This window comes from Theropithecus gelada, chromosome 5 (assembly GCF_003255815.1).
Source record: "Theropithecus gelada isolate Dixy chromosome 5, Tgel_1.0, whole genome shotgun sequence".
Lineage (NCBI taxonomy): Eukaryota > Metazoa > Chordata > Mammalia > Primates > Cercopithecidae > Theropithecus > Theropithecus gelada.
The window spans coordinates 48,615,917-48,641,087 of NC_037672.1; the positions used below are offsets into that span (position 1 = coordinate 48,615,917).

Consider the following 25,171-nt stretch of genomic DNA (forward strand, 5'->3'; position numbering starts at 1 on the left):
AATACTAAATCTTTTTTAAAATCTACCTTTTCCACAAAAAATAAATTCCTCCTAGATGGGGACTCATACTGTATATCTTTTCTCTTCCATTTTTCCCTATAATTTATTTCTCTTAGACTTAGCCTAAAGCCTAGCACATATTTGGTTTTTGATAAACACTTGTCAAGTAAAAGAAGACAAAGGATGGAGAGAGGAGAAAAAACGAAAGTCAATTTTAAAGCTAAGTGTGTTTGACGGAAGTTGAGACATGAAAATTCTGGTAACCTGGGTTTTATCCAAACCTGACACTGCTGAGGCACATTCTCTTTTGCAGACCCTGAGGCATGTATTTTGAGCATCTATGCTAGTCTTAAAGGTGAGTACTTTGTACCTATTACGTGACAGGCGTTTTCAGTAAATGACTATGTCTCCTCATTTGTCCACATTCCAAACTGCAGGATCAAGAAGTGGTGGTAATGTTCTCCGAGCTTTTCATTACCCCTCCTAATCTGACATTTTTTGACCGCAGGCCAGTGCCCATTCTTTGAGCTTCACATTCTTTCCTATGCTACACTTTATCGCTTTTTTCTGTCATCATTAACTGAGATTTTGGTCATTTTTTTATTTGTAAGGCCTTTGACCCCTCCTTCACAATAATACCAAACTATCTCTCAGCATTTTAAAAGGTCACTTCAATTCCTATACAGACGATCTTCACTTCTACTTAGGCCTCGACCAACACAAATGACCATTTACTGACTGGACAGAAACATGCACCACCTCTAAAATCATAGACTCTAGTATGTCACATATAACCAATCATTCCTCCCTACCTTATTGGCACTACATTTGTCCTTTGACATCACCAAACCTCCACACTCACCTCCTCTACATGACAAGCTTTCAATATTTGACACCATCTATGGCTTGCTTTGAAATATCTTTCTTTTAGTTTTCATCACCTGGTATAGTTTCTAGGCTGATCATCTTAGTTCTCATTTTTCTCTTGTGTTTCAACGTTTCTGTTAAAAATTTAGTATCCAGAATTGACACATTATTACAGATGTGATCTGACTAGGAGAGAATAGTGTAAGACATTAGATCTCTTTATCTTAGCAAAATTCTTCTGACATAGAGACCACAACTATATTAAAATAGTTATTGCAAATATGATTTGTGTGATACACACACCAAATTTACCTTCAACTTAAGGAATCTGAACAATTGTCAAACCAGGATTCTTCCATCTAGGCTTCATGTAATTGATTTTGAACTTATACTTTATCTGTGCTGTTTCAAATTTAGGCTTATTATTTAGTCAACACTAACAATTTGGAACTTGATTATGTAGTACAACATAAACTTTCTCTTCTAGCTTTATGCCATTTACAAATTTGATAGGCATGTTTTATTCATTTTCATTCATGCAGTGATAGACATTTAAAAAATATTAGGTCCAAGAATAGAATCTTGTGAATGACCATAGACAGTTCCTTGCATTTCAGGAATAGAATATTTATCAGTGCAGTTTGAATATTCATCTGGTTCTACAGTGCTCAAACTCAAGACAAAGGAACTCTGGTGGTAGGTTGTGGATATCAGGAAGTGCTCGAAGCCACAGAATACATCTAAGGCATATTCTAGTCATATCAATATTGCTTGAAGATTTGATTGATTCATTTAGATATTAATATTAATTTTGTTTGAAGATTTGGAGAAAAACAACTAAATAGTTCAATTGGCAAATCATTTGGAGTATTACTTTTAATTATATATACACAAATGTTATAATGTTATAACTTCTGAAGGTAATAATGAGAATTAAATATTTTTGAGCTTTATTTTGCTTTCTATCTCAGGCCAGAGTGTTCACTATCTTCTGCCTTTAGGAGCCTGTCAGTGAAAATGTTTGAATGTCATCATTCTATCAAGACTTTTCAATATCTTTCCTAACGATTTCAGGCAAAAATTTGTCAAACACCATGCAAAAAATCAATAAGCAACACATAGCTTTATGACATTCTCCCAATCTAAAAAACAAACAAACAAACAAACAAAACTATAAATAAGGGCTTAATTTGGCAGTGCTTGTTTTTAAGGAAGCCCTGTTGTTTTTTGTTTTTTTTTTTTCTTTTTTTTTTTTAATTATACTTTAAGTTCTAGGATACATATGCACAACGTGCAGGTTTCTTACATATGTATACTTGTGCCATGTTGGTGTGCTGCACCCATCAACTCATCAGCACCCATCAACTCGTCATTTACATCAGGTCCATCAGTGACAGACTGGATTAAGAAAATGTGGCACATATACACCATAGAATACTGTGCAGCCATAAAAAAGGATGAGTTTGTGTCCTTTGTAGGGCATGGATGCAGCTGGAAACTATCATTCTCAGCAAACTATTGCAAGAACAGAAAACCAAACACCGCATGTTCTCACTCATAGGTGGGAATTGAACAATGAGATCACTTGGACTCGGGAAGGGGAACATCACACACCGATGGCATTGGGAGCCCTGTTGTCTTATCTGAAGTATTCCAAACCATTGATTTAGTAATATATTCTACAGTTTATCTAAATAGTAACATTTAATATGCTAAACTCCATGAGAATCTTTTTTCCTTCCTTTCAACAGTTGGGACAATACACCTATCTCCTGTACCTTGGTCCTCTTCTTAAGTGTTTCTCCAGTATTTTTGAGCTATCATATTTTGATCATTCCTGCTGACTGATTGGTACTCTGAGCAATTATTTGGCAAGCCTAATTCAAAGCAGTGGGTCTACTCTTACTATCTCCCTGTTCCTTCTAAACCAGTAGATTACTTTCTTTTAATGAATTTTACTCTAACCTTCCCAATTTGAAGACAATTTTTCTTAGATGGGGAAAGCAGGAGCAAAAGTGTTGGAATGTTTCTGTTTTCTCTCCATTAGCAGCCAAACTAATATTAGTTCCATCAAGCAGTAAATGGATCACTTCCTGCTTGTTACATATGTTGCTAAAAATACCATTTTCTAGCTAAAAGGTGTTATTTTATATTTATTTTGCAACTTCAGCTAATCCTGGGTTTCAGCCTTTGGGTGCTAATTAAAAAGTTTGTGAAATGTATTTTCTGCTTTTTTCTAAATTTTACTTCTCTGTCTATGTATATTAAAATCAGTAACAGTCTGGAGATCAATTCTATCACACATAAGTGGGGTGCTAACATGTAACAAATCCTCAAAGCAAAAGTAGTTTTCTTGTTTTCTTCCATCTGTGGGTTGGACAGGACCAAGATGAAGGTATGAGTCAGGAGGAAGTTGGTGCTTCCCCATACAGCTTTGTTGTTTCAGCTAAGATTAGGAATATAGACATAAATAAAATATTAGTTCACAGATATTAAAGTCCTCATCAACTGAAATGGAAAGATTATGTTGTTAGGCAAATATGCTATAAAATAATTTCTGCTGTCCCTAAATGATACAGTCAATAATTTTTCTTAAGTTTGTATTTCATTTCCTGATACTTCTTTTGACAAAAACAAATTTTAATATTTTATAATTTTCTAAATCAAAAATTATTTCATTTATTTTTTTTCTATTTAGAATTCTATCATTTTCACATCAATTATATCCATGACCAGTTAAAATGCAAACATGGGACATTATAAGCATATTGATATGGTTGGACTGTGTCCCCATCCAAATCTCATCTTGAAGTGTAGTTCCCATAATTCCAACGTATCATAAGAGGGACCTGGTGGGAGGTAATTGAATCATGGGGGCAATTATCTGCTTGCTATTCTCATGAAAGTAGTGAGTTTTCCCGAGATCTGATGGTTTTATAAGCGTCTTTTCCCCCTTTTGCTCAGCCCTTCTCTTTCCTGCTGCCATGTGAGGAAGGACGTGTTTGCTTCCCCTTTTGCCATGAATGTATGTTTCCTGAGGCTTCCCTGCCCCGAGGACTGTGAGCCAATTAAACCTCTTCCCTGTACTTCATGGCAGTGTGAGAATGAAATAATACACATATAGATAAGGGTGGAACTGAAATTTAAAGTGACGTCATTAAGGCTTCAGAGGATTTACTTTGACTATTGCCATCTCCTTAATTACATTCAAACATATATATTCACACAGATCCAAAGCACTGTGGTAATTATGATGGAGGAAATGGTAGAGAAGCACGTTATGGGTACTTATGATGCTGGGTTCTTGAAGGGACATATTTATTTTGAGATAGGGACTCACTTTGAAACCCAAGCTGGAATGCAGTAGCAAAATCTTGGCTCACTGCAGCCTCTTCCTCTAGGACTCAGGTGATTCTCCCACCTTAGCCTCCTGAGTAGCTGGGACTATCGGTGGGTACCACCATACCTGGCTAATGTATTTATTTTTAATTTTTTAATTTTTAATTTTTTTTTTTTTTTTTTTTACAGAGATGGGTTTTGCCATGCTGTCCAGGCTGCTCTCAAACTTCTGGGTTCAAATGATTCTCCACCTTGGCCTCCCAGATTGCTGGGATTGCAGGTGTAGCCACTGTACCTGGTCATGGAAAGAAGCTATTCTAAAGGAGCTTAAAATGTAGTAGGGAACAGAAAGTTACAGCTCAATGATCCTAGAGCCAATCTGTGCACTATAATGATAATAATTGGAAGAAATGTTTGAATAAATGGCAAGTCCTTTTTTAAAAATTCAAAGGTGACTAAGGATAGGGAGGTTGTGGGGTTATTTTTCAGAGTAGTTTTGCAAAATCACCTTATTTATTTAGTATTATTAGAGAGTAACTAATTTTCCTAGGCTTATATTTCCAAACTGTTAAAACTGAAAATCTCGAAGTACTAAAATTCAATCTACTCATCTGACAAAGGGCTAATATCTAATAATACAAAGAACTCAATCAAATTTACAAGAAAAAAACAAACAAATCCATCAAAAAGTGGGCAAAGGATATGAACAGACACTTCTCAAAAGAAGACATTCATATAGCCAACAGACACATAAAAATATGCTCATCATCACTCACCATCAGAGAAATGCAAATCAAAACCACAATGAGATACCATCTCACACCAGTTAGAATGTCAATCATTAAAAAATCAGGAAACAACAGGTGCTGGAGAGGATGTGGAGAAATAGAAACACTTTGACACTGTGGTGGGACTGTAAACTAGTTGAACCATTGTGGAAGTCAGTGTGGCGATTCCTCAAGGATCTAGAACTAGAAATACCATTTGATCCAGCCATCCCATTACTGGGGATATACCCAAAGGATTATAAATCACACTGCTATAAAGACACATGCACACGTATGTTTACTGCAGCACTATTCACAATATCAAAGACTTGGAATCAACCCAAATGTCCATCAGTGACAGACTGGATTAAGAAAATGTGGCACATATACACCATGGAATACTATGCAGCCATAAAAAGGGATGAGTTAACGTCCTTTGTAGGGACATGGATGTAGCTGGAAACCATCATCCTCAGCAAACTATCGCAAGAACAGAAAACCAAACACTGCATGTTCTCACTCATAGGTGGGAATTGAACAATGAGATCACTTGAACACAGGAAGGGGAACATCACACACCGGGGCCTATTGTGGGGAGGGTGGAGTGGGGAGGGATAGCATTAGGAGATATACCTAATGTAAATGACGATTTAATGGGTGCAGCACACCAACATGGCACATGTATACATATGTAACAAACCTGCATGCTGTGCGCATGTACCCTCGAACTTAAAGTGTAATAATAATGATGATGATAAAAATGTTTCCTATAGTAAATATTTTAAAGAACAGGTTTCTAAAATATATTAGGTTTTGTTGACTTCTAAAATTGATGATACCTTTAATATTTGCTGATATCTCAGGGTTATTGTTTAAATATTAACTTATATGCTAGCATTATACTGCAGTAATACCTTTAGGAGTTGTTTTATGGCACAGATTTGTTTTTGCAGGAAGAGTCCTATGCTGACAGGATATATGAGTTAGTTTATCTGATTGATTTTTTCTCCTGTCTCTTGCCTTGAGAGGGCTCCTTAAGGCTCGGTGCTGTTGTCCTGTGTGCTTGCTTTGTATAACAGCCCCTCCAGATTGACATATTGAGATCTCCAGTGCAAAGTGAAAACAAATCAGAGAGGCTTTTCCTTAAGAAAAAGAAATAGGCTTCAAGTAAGTATTTAAAGGGCATTCTTATGAGTAAGCTACAGGGACTTGGTGTTCTCTGTTTTGCTGTTCAGACATTTTATTTATACCTTTCAAATTCTTTGTTGTATTCTGGATGCTGAAGGTTTCAGCTATATCCTCTTGGAGTTGGATGCGACCATAAAATGCTAGAGCACATTTTTCATATTTATTTTTTTTTGGTTGGAGTTATTCAAACTGGAGATCAATCTTTTTAAAAAAGAATAAGTATCTATGTCCTTCTTATGCCAGGAAAGTCAAATACATTTATTAGTTTAATAATTTGGAGTTTGGAATCAGTAGTTCCAACTACAAATTCTCCTATGAGAAATATTATGGACCTACTTGTTTAGAAGAAAATAACCTTTACTTATGATATTTTTTATTAAACAAGTAGAAATTTTTCTATAGTGAGATCAAAAGGAACAAAGACACAAATTCTTAGCACTTTCTCCCCATCAGACTTATGAAATTGCTGGAGGAGGAGAATTGTTCAGAAATAACACATACAATTCTGAATCCAATGCAACTCATAAAGCTCTCCTTGCAATTGCCCAACAAAGCACCCTGGAAGAAATACCCTGTCATTTATAATATACCTCCATATTCTGAGCAAATGGATCCTTTGGATCACACAATGTTGAAGATATTCGATGGTTGCCACGGAAACACCGCTGACTTATATTCTGGGGAACTGGAAATGTCTGCCGAATAATCGTTAACCTTCCAATTGACCTTCTCACAAGTTCCTGTACATCCACATCGTTTATTTCCTATAAGATAAGAGGTGGAAGAATTAGAGATACTTTAATACAGTAACAAAACACAAATCTACTGAGTTGTTATCTGTAAATGTTAGGGATTCTGTTACTGTAATATATTGCCTTAACGCTTAGCGAAGAAAGCAACATATTTTTGTTAAAATGATCTATTCATTTGTAGTTGCTTTCTGTGCTTTAAATTGTATACATTAGGGCCTAACAGTTCTAAATGAAGCAATTGACTTACATACAGTTATTAATAAGTTTATAATTTATAATGTTGAACATTTTAGAAACATATAGGTGTGGTCGAAACATTTAAAAAGGTCACAAAGTAAGTTGCTATTATAGTTTATTATTAATTAATGGATTTCAATTACTTATTGCTTTGAGTATCTAGGAAGGTATTTGCCATGTAAGAGTTATACGCACGCACATACACACACATACATATGCGCACACACACACACACATAATTAGCAATGAAAAATGTGGCTTTTAACCGAGGCAAGTAGAGCAAGAGGATATATAAGGAGTTTTTCTAATAATTTATTAGAATTATTGATGTTAACTCATATGTTTCTCTTGGTAAGGAGTAGATGAAAACTTCTGTTGCTTAATACAGTCTGAATTAGAGGGAGATGAGAAACCCAGTGCTCTTTATCTAAATGAATTTTATCTAAACAAATTTTATCTATTCTAAATGGAATTAGGATAAAAGTGATCAATATAAATTTTCGTTTTAAGGTAGTCTTTACTAGAGAAGTTTGTGCTTAATAGTGTTTATTTGAAACCTTTTAATCCAATGAAGACTTTGTAATTAACATACTATTGGTTTCAGTCAATTCTTATGGCAACATAACTAAAAGATTAGACACAAAATAAGTTTTGGGTTGCAATGAGCATTTCCAAGGTTTGATCTAAGAAATTATAACAGAACAATGAAATAAAAGAGATAATTCATAGGTGTAAATTTTCTTTATTTCCTTACCAGATCAATTATATATTGTTCTTTCTTGTAGCATATGTTAGATTCAAAAATCACCCTTTATATATGCTCTTTATGAAGTATAAATTGTTCTGAAAATAAAATAATGCCTGCCATCAGCTATATCTAGTGCAATATCCTGGATTTCTGGGCATTTAATCAATCCTTAGTGTTCCGTAAAAATGGTTTTTCTCAATTTAAAATGCCATCCTTTTCCTTTAGTCTGTGTCATTTCAGTGGCCACCAAAAACTTTGTCTGGCAAGGAGCAGGCCTCTTTGAAATTCTATGTAATCTACTCACAAAGTAGGATTAAATGGTATCCTGTCAACTCCATTTGAAGCCCTGATTTTAACCAGACATCTTTTAAAGTTAATTAATATTGCTATTCAATGTCTTTCAATTTTTAAAATTACAAATGATAAAGACAGGAACTTTCATTTGAAAGGCAGTGGAAAATTGTACCACTTTTCTCATAATATTAACTAAGTTGTTTTATGTATATGGTACTTTTTGCTTTAGCAATGCTAAGATTTATCAACATTTTATCAAACAATACTGTATCTACACCACTCACAATGAATGACAAATCAGCATATTGGATAAAAATTTACATTTAATAAATATCTACTATATGTTAAGCAAAATACTAATTACATTATTATCCCATTTTCTGCTAACAGATGATACTCTCAATCGGATGCTATTTATTCTCAGTTTATAAACAAAGATTCAGGAAGACTTGAAGCTCTTCATTCATAATATTCTATTCATGGGATGAATTTATCAATGTCATCAAAAGAAACAGTCTCTGAAGAAGTTATACAAGTCCATATTTCCTTACAGGAATTATTTAGATTAATATTTATGAATGGTAGAATTTAAAACTGTAAAGATACATTATTTGAGCATTTAATTTCCTGATGATTCTGGAAGGAATGATGTAGTCATCTATCATGAGCCAAAGTCTTTAAGAGGACATTTTTCAAACCCACAAAAAGGGAAAAGGGATGGTTACCTTTCATAGGTTTCCAAAGATGAAGTTCTCAGGTACCTAAACAACTAAAATATATCTGAAGAAATATCTATTTGAATTGAATGTATTTTGCCTATTATTATATGGGGAAGGGAAGAGAAAGTAATTTTCTGGGAAGAAAGAATCTGTCATTCTGAATGAAACTAACAGACAATCTGTCTCAAAAAATTCACTTGCAATTTTAGTCTTGACATGTGATCTCAAAAACAGTTTAACAGTGATATGAAAACTTGATTCGGCAGCTATTTTATATTTACGGAACTTTACATGTGCATTTCAAAAGGGGCATTTCAAGAGTGGCAGATGCAATGTTATATAAACACTGAAAGACAAGTGATCATTTAATCTATAAAGAGATCCATTTAAATGGAAAAAAATTCCAGAAATAAACTCGTATATTAAAATGTTATGCAGTCTACTAGGATCTATATTATTCTAATGCTCTGAATTTTTAAAAAATGTTTAAACTGTCAGATTTTTAAAAATAATCATGTGAAGAACTAGTTTACCAATAAAGTACTCACTCTCCCAAGCCCACAGAACCACTAAGTATCTTAATCTTTTAAAAGATATAGAGTATTCCTGAGCTGTAAGTAATTTAAAGAACCCAAATTATAAAATTATTTTCCTTCTTATATTCTTTATTTTATTGAGTATATTCATAAAAGTAGAATTCACATTGCAATAAAAATGATTAAATATTTTTTAGTGACTTAGCTTTTTCTATTTTACTTATTTAGGCTAAGCAAGCCTTTTTTCCCAAAAGTAATTTACCTAGATATTTGAAAATTATTAAGAATCAAAGTCAATATGTCTGGCAAAATATTCTTATTCACTTTGCTTTAATAATTTAATGTAAGTTGAATCCTGAACTGTGAAAGCTCCAAGGAAGGAAAAAGGAAAGCTAAAATACCTTCTGGGGATACAACCCCATCTAGAAAGAGCCATTTCCCAGAAGAAATCTCTTAGGAGAATTGAATCATTCCTGAATCCTTGTAGTATATCAGCTTTAGGTTTAAATGAATAAGATTATGGGGAAGAAAAGACTCTCAGAATCCATTAGATCAGATGCCAATTCAGATTAAAAATAACTATTTCAGAGGAATAGTTTCCTTTTTCCCATTCTTATATCTCTTAGCATCTAACAAATATTCTGGCTCATACTAGGTATCAATAAATGTTGATAAATGCAAAATTTAATGAATGAATGAATGGTAAGATTTTATTATCTTCTAAAGACTGATACTTGAAATTTTAATTCTAGACACCAGAATGCTTTAAAATGTTAAACAATTCTAAATGAAGCAGATTTTACTATTAAGATTAAGCCCTCTACTATGTGGTGTTTGTTTCTTATTTGTTTATATTTTTCATATTTTAGCAAAGATGACCCTTTGATGCTTCTGTAAAATTTAACATTAATATGAATCAATTATGCAAATGTTAGAAAATGGAACAAATCCAACTGTAGGCTATGTACCAACAGGAAGAGTAGCAGAATGGCAACTTTCTACTTGAAAGCTTAAAAGTGAGCAGTTCAATTCATCATTAAACTAGAAAAAATGAAAAACATCCATTACACATATAGGCTTTTTAAATCTCAAAACAGCAACAAAACCCCCCCAAACCGGCTGGGCACGGTGGCTCACACCTGTAATCCTAACACTTTGGTAGGCTGAGGCGGGCAGATCACCCGAGGTCAGGAGTTCGAGACCAGCCTGACCAATATGGTGAAACCGCATTTCTACTAAAAATACAAAAATTAGCCGGGCCTGGTGGCACATGCCCGTAATCCCAGCTACTCGGGAGACTGAGGCAGGAGAATCATTTGAACCCGGGCAGAAGAGCTGGCAGTGAGCCAAGATCGTGCCATTGCATTCCAGCCTGGGTGACAAGAGTGAAACTCTGTCAAAAAACAAAAACAAAAACAAAACAAAACAAAAAAACTCAAACCAACAACTTTCTCCTTAAATGTAGTACTCAGGAGTACTCAGATTAACAGAGAATAATGTCTTAAACTATTCAAATTAAGTAAAAAGCCAGTAAAATCACATCAAGACAACAAAGGTCATATTCTATATTATCAGGCAATAGAAGGGTACATGAAGCATTGTGCTTCTTGCAGATCTGAACAGTGCACATCTTCCTATCTGAATTTCTAACTTTTGTAAAACTTAAATAAAGTGTTAGGCCATCTGCTTTAGGGCCCTGAGGGATGACAATACTTGCATGGAGAGGCTGCTCTGAGCTGGATCCACTGATTGTGCAAAGAAGATAAATACTATTACCAAGCACTAACATATGATTGATTACACCATATGAGCTAGCACAGCCTCTCATTATTATAGCACACTTAATGCAAATGAAAAAAATATATTGTTTTCAAGTTTCTACATCAATTTCTCTCATGATGCACAATGCCAACTTTGATTTATATTCACTCTTTTAAAAACTATTGATGCAATAAGATTAAATCAATGTCTGCAACCCATTTTAAAATTAGCAACAAAATAATAGCTACACAAACAAAACTAGACAGATTCATGTTCTCCATGTTCAGCCAAAATGGGCATTTGCATATTTTGAGGGTTTTTTATTATTATATTTAAAGTTTATTAGCTTCCTAGCAATTTTGAGAAATCCATGTTTTTTTTTTCATTTATAGAAACTAGGGAACATTATAATTCATCCATTATAAATTCCTATAAACAAGCATGTAAATGAAAAGTGTGCAAGAAAACTGTAAAAGTCATTTTCTGAGGCATATTTCAGAATACAGTGGATGAATAAGAACAATAAGGTGGGTGAATGGAATAACTTGAAAGTGAGAGTGTTGATTTTGGATATACCAGCCAATAATTTTTTTTATGGGTTAAAATACAGAAAACATTTGCACATTCTCTGAGTTTTAACCTTGTTCAGATAAAAGTACTAACCAGTGTAATGTAAATGGTATGGGTTGTGGACATTGTATTTTTAAGAGGCTAGGCAGTGTGACTTGCCCAAAAGAAATTGTACCTCTGCTGGAGGACAAGAAAGTAGGACTGTGGGTAAGAAAGAGATAAAGGTTTCAGTGATTGTGATGGTGAGGTTTTATTAGACAGTTCACAGTAGAAAACCTAAGTTTGAAGGATAAGAAAATAATTGAGGTCTCCTTAATCATCTCCTAGACTTCTAACAGTTATGGAGTTATTTACCAGTTAGATTGTTTTATTTATATGGATATTTTATTTTGCAAAATAGTGGCCCAAATTATGGAGCATCTACTTAATGACAATATTTCATTTCTAATATTTTATGAAATAAAATTTAATAAATTTAAAAACATGAATCATAACACTTATGAAAAATACAATAAAACAAATTTTTATTGTTCTTTCCATACTATTTATTATCAATGAAATACTTGCTAGTCTATTCAGGCTACACCTATATAATATGAAGATGCCATTTCTTCCAAAGTACAAATGGAGTCTTAAACAGTGGGTTAATGACCATGTTGTTCTCAGAAGTTCTACTTCAGTTTATACTTTTAAGTTCAGGTATACTTGTAGAAGCTAAATTGCATATAAAAAAATTAATTAATTAAGGGGGTCCTTTTGCAATCTTATCAACCATCAGAGGAGAATGGCCATTTCAATTTAGTGATTATAAGCATTAATTCATCTAAATTAATCAATTTATCTAAGGAGGTAAGAAGTCACTTTATTTTTCTAATCAGGTTGACTGACATGAATAGGTAAAATGACTTCAGCTGGTTTTGCATCAGGAAATCTGTGTTGTCTATCCCCTGTCCAAAGTAGAATGTGAAATAAAAACAAAAAATTAGAAGAATCTTTATTTCAAAAAAGTAATCTAGAAAAAAATTAAAACCAAAAAAAGCTAGTGACATAAATAGCTCCCATAAGATTATAACTGAGGAATTTCAAAAATATAAACCATCAAGATAATTATCAAAAATATTTATTTATTACCAATTAAATACATGTTAATCTATTCAGGGTACACCTATATCATATGAAGAGACCATTTCTTCCAAAGTACAAACTGAGCCTTAAACAGTGGGTGACGATGTTGTTTTCATAGTCAAAAACAAAATTCTAAGTGAAAATGTATCAAAAAGCATGTATGAAAAAACGAAATCCTAAGGGAAAAGAACAAAGCTAGAGACATCATGCTACCCGACTTCAAACTATACTACAGTGCTGCACTAACCAAAACAGCATGATACTGGTACAAAAACAGACACACAGATGAATGCAGCAGAAGAGATTGCCCAGATATAAGGCTGCATACCTGCAACTATCTTATCTTTGACAAAGCTGACAACAATAAGCAATGGGGAAAGGACACTTTCCTTTAATAATAAGTGGTGCTGGGATAACTGGCAAGCCATATGCAGAAGATTAAAACTAGACCACTTTCTTATGCCATATACAACAAATAACACAAGATGGATTAAAACATTAAATGTAAAACCCATAACTATAAAAACCCTGGAAGACAACCTAGACAATACATAGGAATGGGCAAAGATTTCATGACAAAGATGACAAAACCAATTGCAATAAAAGCAAAATTGAAAAACGGAATCAAATTAAACTGAAAAGCTTATGCACAGCAAAAGAAACTATCATGAGAGTGAACAACCTACAGAAGGGGAAAAAATTTTTGCAACCTATGCATCTGACAAAGGTCTATTATTCTCAAGTTCTATAAGAACTTAAAAAATTTAAAGCAAAACCAAACAACTCCACTTAAAAGTGGAAAAAAGGACATCAACACTTTTCAAAATAATACACCATGTGATCAATAATCATATGAAAGAAAGCTCAACATCACTGATCATTAGAGAAATCCAAATCAAAACCGCTATGAGATATTATCTCACACCAATCATAATGGCTATTGCTAAAATGTCAAAAAATAACAGATGCTGGCATGGTTGTGAAGAAAAAGGAATGTTTATACATTGTGGTGGGAGTGTAAATTAGTTCAACCATTGTGGAAAACAGTCTGGTGATTTCCTCAGAGACCTAAAAGCAGAACTACCATTTCACCCAGCAATCCCATTACTGGGTGAATATACCCAATATAAATATACCCAAATGAATATAAATTGTTCTATCATAAAGACACATGCATGCCTATGTTCATTACATCACTATTCACAATAGTAATGACATGGAATCAACATAAATACCCATCAATAGTAGGCTGGATAAAGAAAATGTGTAACACATACATTGTGGAATACTGTGCAATCACAAAAAAAGAATGATAGGCCCTTTGCAGAAATATGAATGGAGGTGGAAGCCATTTTCCTCAGCAAACTAATGCAGAAACAGAAAACCAAATACCTCATGTTCTCACTTATAAGTGGGAGCTAAGTGATGAAAACACATGGACACAAAGAGGGTAACAACACATCTGGGGGTCTACTGAAGGGCAGAGAGTAGGAAGAAGAAAAGGATCAAGAAAAATAACTAATGAGCACTAGGCTTAATGCCTGGGTGACAAAATAATCTGTACAATAAACCCCCACGACACGAGTTTACCTACATACAAACTTGCTCATGTACCCCTGAACTTAAAAGCTAAAAACAAGACAAACAAAACAAAATCAACCAAAGCTTTACACTGAAAAAGATTAAGCTTTAAATCCCATTATCATCACTAATAGTTGTGTAATATTTGCTGAATTGTTTAATTTCTTTGAAACTTAGTTTCCTTGGAGAAAAACTGAAATGAAAATACTTAATTTGAAAAGTTACGAAGGTTTGTTAAATTCCTTTTGCTTTGTCTTTCTCTCTATCGCAATGTTTAGTTATTATTCCACATGAAAATTAAGACATACTAGAAATTTAGAAGGTATCAGAACTTTATTGAAAAGCAGATCTCCATATATGTATTGCCTGAGGAAATCTCAGAAAAACCTAGCTTATTTTGGCATGAGAAATACAGCTAAAATTCATAGAAACCTAAAGTTTGGCAGACCAAAATCAGACTTGTAAGGTGGTTTCGGTGTCTTTACTCTGAAATAAAAAAAAAATTGATCATTCAATCAATGAAGTGTAGTGTCAGAGAAACAACTTGAAACTGGGAATTATTTTCACTTTTCTGTGGAAAAAGAGAAAAATAATTTATTCTCTATGGACTTCATTCCTTCAGTACTTCAGAGAATATGGTTTAGTATTCCACAAAATAATATATAAGAGAATGATCTCTGAATTTTAATGTGATATGATCATTATTGCAGTACCATTCTTGAGTGTCATTTGTCAAGCACTATGTTAAGAGCACCTGATAATACCTCATTTAACTTTTATTATGAACTTGCAAGGTAATTGTTATTATACTTGTCCAAATGAATAAACTGAGGCACAAGAAGCTGATATCCATGTTAAGACAGCTACCGAGTTTCATAGCCAGGATCAACCTGTCTTGTTGACTAGAAAACCAGGATTCTTATCCAAAAATACTATTTTGTCCATAAAACAAATCTTATTAGTCTAGAATTGTGTATTTAGTATAATGAACAAATAATACATTATTTTTATTCATAAGTAATAGGTATGACCAAGTACTACATCTTGTTGAGGAAAAATCCATGTGATCACATTACTTGTCCATAACTGATCTGCTCAGTGTTCCTTCTATTTCTGACTGGCAGGTGCTAATGGAACAACTTATTTCACAGGGCTTTTACGTTGTAATATATTTTTAATCTTATGTATTATCTTTGCAAAAATCAAAAGACTTTCACAAGAATTTGACAAGTCTAAAGATTTGAAAACAGTTGTACTTCCTTATGAAAAGGGAAAAATCTGTTCTCTGTTTATTCATATTCATATGCTGAACTTTTTAATACTCATGTAAAGAGGGTGGACTTAACAGTTCTAGAAACAACATTAAAATATAAATGGAACACAAGCACTCCCTGGGAGGAGTTTACTTTGCTTACAAAGTAGAACTGTACTTTTTATAAAGATGATCTCCTTGAGCAGGCAGTGTGAGCCAACAGAAAGAGCGAAAAGATACTCAGTGAGAAAGACTTTCTCCATTTATTTTATTAATATAAAGCCCCTTATCATTTTTAAAAACTTCATTCTATTTTTGTTAAACAGCATTCACTCAGTAAGTTGAATGTTTACTTCATGTGTTGTTTCCTCTTAACAATTCAAGGCCAATTCAAGGATTGGAAATGCTACAATTATATACGTGAAAAAAGGACACAGAGTTAACAATAAGGTTTAGCTTTACCTCATTTATAATGATCCAGTGACAGTCAAAAGCAACCAAATTAGTCTCCACAACCTAGAACAGAAAACAAATCAGCTATCAGTCAAAATTAATCATGCAAAACAAACCAAACTAATGAATATACTTTGCAAATGACAAAAAAAAGGAATCGTATGTTAGAAAGGTCTTTGTTACTTAATTGAAGATGGAAAAATCATTAGCAAAACACTGTAGAAGCATTTGTGTTTGAAACATAGATGCACTGTATACTTGCTAATTGAATTTGAAAATATAATTCATCAAAACCTAGAAAACCATGGGTTTCAACAGAAAAAAATACATAAATAAAATGTACTGCTTTGTGAGTTAACTGAGAGTGGAGATAAAATTTCAAATCACATTCGCTACTCAAAATAAACTTTGATGGCTTTTTATCATCTACCTAATAAATATCAAAGTACATAGCTTCTACAATCTGGCTCTAATTTAATATTCTTATCTTCTGCTACTTCTCTGTGTATATGCTTTCTACTGTTTTGACTAAGTAAACTGCTCTATATTTTCCTGCAAATTTTTGTCATGTGTATTCTAAGGTGATCTAATTCTTAAATTATCTCCAAGTTAAATACCAAAAGTGATAGACAACATATTAGCATTAAAGCATGGGTAGGAAATTTTAGTAGCTTTTAGATTGCTAATAAAATGAAAATAAATAAAATATATTTAACAGAAAGAACAAAAATATATGGGTAGCACTCTTGTTTGACCAACTTCAGATACATTTATTCTAAATGATTCTTGGCTTAGGCCAAAAAAGTTAAGCCTCAGATGTGTGTGTGTATGTGTGTGTGTGTGTGTGTGTGTATGTGTGTATGTGTGTAGTAGGGGCAGTTTCTATATCAAAGTTTCCACTCTGCTAAATCTTATCATACATATTCTAAGATGTGTTCTTCTGATTTACGCATGGCATGGGCATATAATAAGTGAGATTATTTTGCAGGAGATAATTCTGTTGTTTTTAGCAATAACACTCAAGGATTGGGTTTCAAATGAAGATGCCTTCAAATAGCTATCAAGGAGTTGTTATAAAATGTGAATTGCATTTTGGTGGCTATTCTTTGTCCTACTGAGAAATACCTGCTAAGAGATGCATTGCATCACAAAAAATAAAATTGGAAATATATTTGGTATGTGACTCAATGTTTTTTCAAAGTACATAATTAGTTGCAAAATCTTGCTTTTTTAACATTTGGTACAAATTTCATACTGTTCCATTATACATCATGTTGTTCCCTGTGACTTTATTGAGGTATATAGATAGTACATGATCAGAGAATTGAGGATATGTTATCTACTTTTAAGCTTTATTATTATCATTTTTGAAATATATGTATTTCACTTATAGGTGAAACTTAATATTTAAATATAACTTATGGTAGTTTTCAGTTTTCGCTAAAACTTTATACTAGTAATGGTAATCCTTATTTCAAATTTTCAAATTTTCTGATTGTTTTACTTTAAATCTTAGAGACAAATAATGAATAATTTATTAGCAATAAAAAGTAATAGAAAATATGTAGGGCTACATTAGATTTAAAAGACTTCAAACTAGAAACTAAGATATAAGAAAAGTGGGTTTCTGGGTAAAATAAAGAGAAATACGTTATAGAAGGGGGCAAATCACTACTAAAATATGTAAATAGAACTCAGAGAAAAAGAAGAGAATACCAACAGATAGGCAGTATAGATTTAAAATACTTCTGAAGTAACAGTAGTAGAGTGATTCTATTTAGCTTAAGTTATCCTCATTTTAAGCTAAATAATAACCTTCACTATGTAATCAGATAAAGCAAAATTTAAACCATGAGCACTCTGCATTACCTGTAGAAATTACTAAATGAGAAGTTATTTTGTGCAACAGCATTTATGGACTAAGTAGAAGGTAAGAGTTATGATAATAACTTATCAGTAACTATCTAGACTATAAAATTTACCCATGGCTCTTCATCTTAAAGTATTTTAGGCAAAAGCATGAAATAATATTGAGGCACAAATCTTGTATTTCTGTGAAGAAGAAAGACAAATGTGTTGTCTAAAGCCATGATTCTACTCATTGTACTATCCTCTGTTGCTTAGGGTCAGCAAGGAGATAGTCTCTCCTTCTCGTCTTTGGTTTTATTCGTATTAACATATAAGATATTTTAGCAGTATAAATTTGTTACAAGCAAACAATTATTAGCACATTACTACAGATAAATAAATAAATAATCTATCTTCGTGTTCTAAATTGAGTGCTCTTCACCATAGGTGGGCATTAAGTATCTGTGAACCTTCAGTATGAGTCCTATATGTCTTAATGTGCATTTTCAAGAAAGAGTCTATTTGAATCTCTTTTGGGTTCTCAAGTTCCCAGGTCTCCTACCAGTTCTATTTAACCAACTATTCTAAAATCATTAGTCCTCAAACTTAGTCTCCAATTTAGGTTACTAAATGAATTTAAAAAATACTCTGCCCTACAAACAAGTGAGTGGATACAAAGTTTATCAGAAAAACTAGACTATATTAATAGCATAATCATTTAAAGTCATCTCTATTTTTAAGCAAAGTCAAGGGTTCATGTGGTAGAAACTGTGAGATGATCATGAAAATCCATTCTCTCCTTCTGCTGGGACACTCAGGTAGGCTACATTTCCCATCCTCCACTGCAGGGTAGAATTACAAGGTCATGTGACTGAGTTCTAAGCCAATCAAATGTGAGCAGAGTGATGTATGCCACTTTCAAACCTGACTCATAAAACCTTCTATGTGCTTGTGTCTGCTCTCTGTCCATTCCAGCTTACTAGGATTGTGACGTCATGCGTAGAGGACCCTGGAAGCCACAATAGCTCCAGTGCACTGAGCAGACTCCCCTTTTCTACTCTATGCTGCGGTACTGAGCTGACATGAAACAAACCTTTAGTAGTGGAACAATACATTTTGGGTCTACTTGTTAGAGTAATTTAGCTCATCTTATCTTTTTTTTTTTTTTTTTGAGACGGAGTCTCGCGTTGTCGCCCAGGCTGGAGTGCAGTGGCCGGATCTCAGCTCACTGCAAGCTCCGCCTCCCGGGTTTACGCCATTCTCCTGCCTCAGCCTCCCGAGTAGCTGGGACTACAGGCGCCCGCCACCTCGCCCGGCTAGTTTTTGTATTTCTTAGTAGAGACGGGGTTTCACCGTGTTAGCCAGGATGGTCTCGATCTCCTGACCTCGTGATCCGCCCATCTCGGCCTCCCAAAGTGCTGGGATTACAGGCTTGAGCCACCGCGCCCGGCCAGCTCATCTTATCTTTAAAGAAAAGCATTTTTATTAACTTCATCTATGCACCTTTTTGTAATCTTAATAAATTTTAATAAACATACTCATTAGAGTAACTTTTACTTCTGTGATTTTATAAAGGCATGATTTCAAAATTATGCAGTATTTGTTGGCCTTTTCAAAAATATTGAATATTTAGAACCTTTTTCCAACACATTTTTATCTGGAGAAGAAAATCCAATTATACTAGAATGGTCCTTAAGAATAAAAAGACAGATATGCCTTGTCTTTTTAATTATATATCAATTAAAAATTGATATATTGTGTATCTATTGTATATGTATATTGTATTGTATATTGTATATGCAATAGATACACAACTAAAATCCATGTATTATTATTGTGACCCCATGTGTTAAAGAAGCTTGAAACTTTTTTGTAATGTTCTACACAGTTAATTCTTCCATTTACTATCTGAGAAAATGTTCACTAAACAAGGATTATAATTTCCCTAGGTCTAGGTTAACATCTTCATGCATAACCAGTGGGCTGGCATGAGTTCTCTGAGATTTTCTAATTGAATGTTACCAAAATAAAGCAATGCTAAAAAGCCACTGAATAAAAAGGTAACTGATATCAGTAATGGTAGGAGCATTTAGTAAGGGGAATAAAAAGATAAAATGGAGTTCAATCACCTAGACCTTGGAAATCCAGTAAGCTTTGAATTCTCTCATTTAAAGGAGTAGTATATTATACACATACATCACATACACACACACACATATAAATTTATAGTATGATATATATATTCAGTGAAACATATATGCCCTTATATGCATATCACTTCAAAGAGGTTAAACTCACAGTAGAAGTAGAATTAAAGGACATAAAGGAGAAAAAGGAGCAATAATGTTGCTTACACTTCTCATGTATTATCAAATTGAGATAATATGGAGTGAGCACTCTTATGAAAAAAAATTACATAAAAAGAATTTCTGAGCTCTTTGTGTAGATAACAGAAGACAACTATTGTAAATCCCAAATCAATTAACCTGATTGTTTTTATATTTTTAAATAATGTCGATCTCTTTCCACCTGGTAACACTTGCAGCTATATAATGCTATATCACACTGGTGGCATTATTAACTTGAGGGCTAAATTACTTCTGGATTTTTGAAGTTATTTGAAGACAAGCTAGAATTTTTAAAGCCTTTATATTTACTTCCACAGGGAATTGTTTTCCTTTCCCACCTTCCTTATCTAAATAGCATATCTTCTAATCTCCTATTTTAGCAGTGAACCTATTTGAAATCGATGAAGGGAATTAAGAAATTTGATTGCAATTTTCCGTTTTTCATTTGGAAACTATTTAATATCTAAGCACATCATTGTTATAGTTGTTTGGGCTCACTGTGTGAATTCTTAGAAATATTTTAAGAATATTTCTTAAAATAGCTCATAAACACTAGTTGTGCAGTTTAAACAAAATTTTCAAAAAGTTTTCGATTATTATAAAATATTGGAGGTACTAAAATAATATTTATTTAAAAAAACACTATCCAGTGAGGACTCTATTTAATAGTATGCTTGGTTATCAAAATAACAGAAAGATTGAGGTATGGATTTCCCTTGGTAGTGCATTTCCTCTCTTCCTCTTATCCTATAATTCCCTTTTGTCATTACACATGTGCACATTAATAATCTAAAAAGAGCATGACATGTTCATAGAGAGTTGATGCCACTTCGAAATACAGTAATGTAATTATAACAAATGAAACTATCCCACCTCCCAAGAAATTGAACTTACTGTAAGTGAATGGAGCAAAAAAGAAAAAAAAAATCAAGTCCTGTCAGGAAGACAAGCAATGAGTAAGGACAGACCATCTGTCACTGGCAGGAACTTTAGAACTTCTGAATCTTTAGAAAAGCTCGACAATTTATCACTGTGTCTTCCACCATTCATTCTCAAATCTTTAGATGTGCTAAGTATAACGCAATCCAACACAAGGAAATCAACAACACTACCCGAGCTTGTTTCTCACTGGTAATAAATGTGGAACAGTTCTTACAAGTACAGGGGATGATTTAATTGACTAAACAATAACAGCAACATGCTGTTTATCACCCAACCTTGTGGCCTAACTAAATTAAGCTTGTTCCTTTTGCAGGATGTCCTAAATATTACACATTTATGCAGAGAGTTCCAGTGCTCTGTGCACCTGCAGCAGCAAAGATATCAGGTGTTTGCTTCCCTATTTCTAGCCCTTCCAAATCGTCAGGTGGAGACCAGCATGGGACATGCATAGGCAGAGAACACCAGCAGATATGCTGGAACAAGTGGCCAGAGAAACACTAAAGAGCCACTCCCTTCCTGGCTTCTCATCTATTGCAATACTATAGCTTAATTATATCAGCACTTTTGGAACTGAATTCTGTAGGACGCTAGTTCCACTAAAATTAATGAGTTTCCTGTAACTAACTAGATTTAGAAATGTTGGGTTAAGCAAAGTTAAACAGATGATATTACCATATTATTGCTCAAAGCTTTAAACAGGTTAACATGAATATAGAAATATAATTAACATAAAATTATATCAATATATATTATTTCACTGATTGATATTATGGGACATATAGCTTTGTACTTGTGAGTGCAGTCTCTGAAGTCAGATCCAGTACCTTTATTTTCTTAGTGTGACGTTGAACAAATTATAAACCCTATAAACCTGTTTCCTTTTGAATAATGATAGTGCCCACATAATAGAATCAGAATGAACATTAAATGAGATAATGATATGTGGTAAACTGTCAGTAAATATCAACTCCTCACATCTCAGTTCATGTGCCTTATTGATCTCTAGGAGAAGATATTTGGATTATAGAATATTCCAAATAGATTTGACCACAGAAATCATTTTTTTTCCCACTGCAAGTCTCATGGGATTAGTACGGTTTCGAAAATATAGACTATAATCAATGTTAATTTAGCCACACATTTTTAAAGGTTCCAAAATCTTATTGAAATACCAGAAGGAATTTTGTCATTTTAAATTGCAATCTCACAATAATCCTACAGAGAGCATGATAGAGGAAAATATTTCCACAAAACAAAAACAATAGATGACTTACTATATTTTATATAAGACACAAATGGATATGTAATGTTTTTGACCAAATGTTCTTCTTTCCTTTTAATTATTTTTATCCCGATTTAAAAACAAAATAAAACCACAATGTTCTCTCCAACAAAAGAGAGTATGTAGTATATAAATTTTATAGTGTATAATATATTTTTAGCATGGGCTTTGTGGATTTACAGTACAAACTATATCCAGTTGCCTGAGTGTTACATATGGCCAAAGTACACCACTACAGAGTTCTGCTAAAACTAAACAAACACACACCAACCAAAAAAATTCAATTATTATAAATACTATGTCTGAAATACAGTGGCCATACAAAGTTCCAACGTTCTCAAGGTATAATAAACATGTACATGACCTGAGTTTTGTTTTCATCACTTGTTTTCTTTAGCTGGTTATTGTTGCTGTTTTTCTCTTTTAAGAACTGAAGCCAAGACATAGGGAAACTGGAGTATTATTTGTTTAGATTCCATTTTTAAATCCCAAGAATATCCAGCAGATGGCATTAGTAATCCCTCATGCCAACATTGGGCAGCATGGGGATATTCTGAAAGGACTGTCTTGTTTGCATTTCCCCTTGCGCTCAGCATGGATCCTCAACTGTCTTCTGTTCTTATCCAAGCAGCCACTATCTGCCATTCCACTCTGCTTTTTTGCTTTAGAATCTCTGCTCTGATCTTCCAGCTGGAAGACCACAAATACACTTTCATCCAAATCCTCTTGCCATTACTGCCAAAGTTATTTCATAAACGGATATGCTGGATTTATTGTTACTGCTGTGCAGTGGGGTCTTCCCACACCCCGTGGGAGATGAAAATATGCCACCGCTGAGACTTAGCCAACATTGTGCTACCTGCTCTGCTTCTTAATATGTAATGCAAGAAATAGACTGCATTCATCATGTGGCATAGACCAACCTTCCTGTGTTCTATAGTATTGAACAAAGATTGAACAGTGATTAAAAGTAAATTCTTGATTCAGTACTTTACCTCATGGGAATAAAGATTTAAAAATTATTGCCAGTATCAGAAACCACTGTGTTACTGTCTTTAATTCTTTGTTTCTGCTGGCATTGGGTTCTTTTGGATGTTTGTTGTAGTGATTTAAGGTGCATTATGCCAAAACATTAGGAAAAGCAGTGTTTGCTGAAGGACCCCTCATCCCTTGCCTATTTTACCATATGCTAATATGTTAACTTTTGGCACCATCAGAACATTACACTAAAATATTTATTTTCTTGTAGCTATTATTTTTAATAGCTAAATGACCCTTGGCAGAGTAAATTAATTCTTAAGTATGACAGGCAAACAAATGAATATGAGTTCTTAGTTGGATTTCGATCAACGCTTAAAATGATGTGGGGGCAAATTGGCACTTAATTGCTAGGATTTATGAACTAAGGCTTTCTTGCTATCTTGAAGCCAATAAAGAAAAAATAAAGTTCTTAAAGTCTATTGATCACATCTAAATGCAATATATGAGTTCTTCACAGCTGTGGATTTTCATGCTTTGCTTTGTTCCTTTTGATCTCTTCTCAGTTTCTCTCTTTGACAAAGTGTTTCTCATAACTCAAATTGTGAACAAAATGTTAAATCCTTCCCACTCCTACCTCCCTAATCCCAAGCAGTATTATCCCAACCTTTGTGCTTGCCTGACACTCTGAGCCAACCTCTATCCCAGCCTTAATGAAATCGTAGTTAGCTATGTAAGTGGCTGTGAGGGCCATGTTTTCCATATTTTATATAACCCCTTAGTCCCTCTGGTTCAGCTGTAATGACTTCCCTGTTGGTCCTCTACTATAGTTCAGCCTTTGTCTTTATGTTGTCCCCTGGATTGCTCTTCCATTAGAGACACACACATAGCCCCCTCCTTCGTTTCATTTAGGTCTCTGCATGTCACTTCATCAGGCATGACTTCTATGATCATCTATTCTTGCCCCCTCATGTGTCTCTGTTACTTTTGCCCTGTTCTTTAGAGCATTTACCCCACCCGAGACAAATAAACATACACACACAGTCACTTATTTACCATCTCTTTCTGTGCTGTAGAATAAGTTTCATGGCAGTAAGGACTTCATTTTGGTCACTGGTCTATCCCTTTACAGTGAGTGACACATAGTAGGGTTTTAATAAAATGGGTTGCTAGGAACAGGTCAGATTTCTTTTCCTAAATGTTCTTGTGGAAATAAGAGAACCCTATAGCCCTAACTCATCCTTACACATCTATGGATATCCCTACCTCACATAGGACTAAATTATTTGATAAGCTGATATAAAAAGGAAGTCATTAGAAAAAATTTTAATTAAAAAATTAAATCAGAAAATGAATCAATTTGCATTTTCTCAAGTGAGAAGATGTTAACTTTTTGCATAGTAATTAAGTATAGAAATATTAAATTCAAAGTTGGCAAACCCAAATACTTCAGGACTTGGAGACTATCTGAAACTAGAAAAATAAAATAAAAGTTGAATAAATGGGCTAGAACTCAAATGCTGGACCTCCTTAACTGTAACAAAGTATGTTACATACCCTGAGTCTCAGGTTCCTGATGAGCTG

The 25,171-nt window shown here is 33.7% G+C and overlaps 1 protein-coding gene across 2 annotated transcripts in view; it reads right to left on the reverse strand.

Annotated features, from left to right (window-relative positions):
- The window catches only part of GRID2 (glutamate ionotropic receptor delta type subunit 2), a 1,538,331-nt gene that overhangs the window by 583,968 nt on the left and 929,192 nt on the right, over window positions 1-25,171 (reverse strand). For both annotated transcript variants that reach the window (XM_025385476.1, XM_025385475.1), the window contains 2 exons: window positions 16,199-16,252; window positions 6,752-6,925 (listed from right to left, as the gene is read on the reverse strand). In XM_025385476.1, coding sequence (XP_025241261.1) covers window positions 6,752-6,925; window positions 16,199-16,252 — 228 coding nt within the window. The remainder of the gene's footprint in view (window positions 1-6,751; window positions 6,926-16,198; window positions 16,253-25,171) is intronic.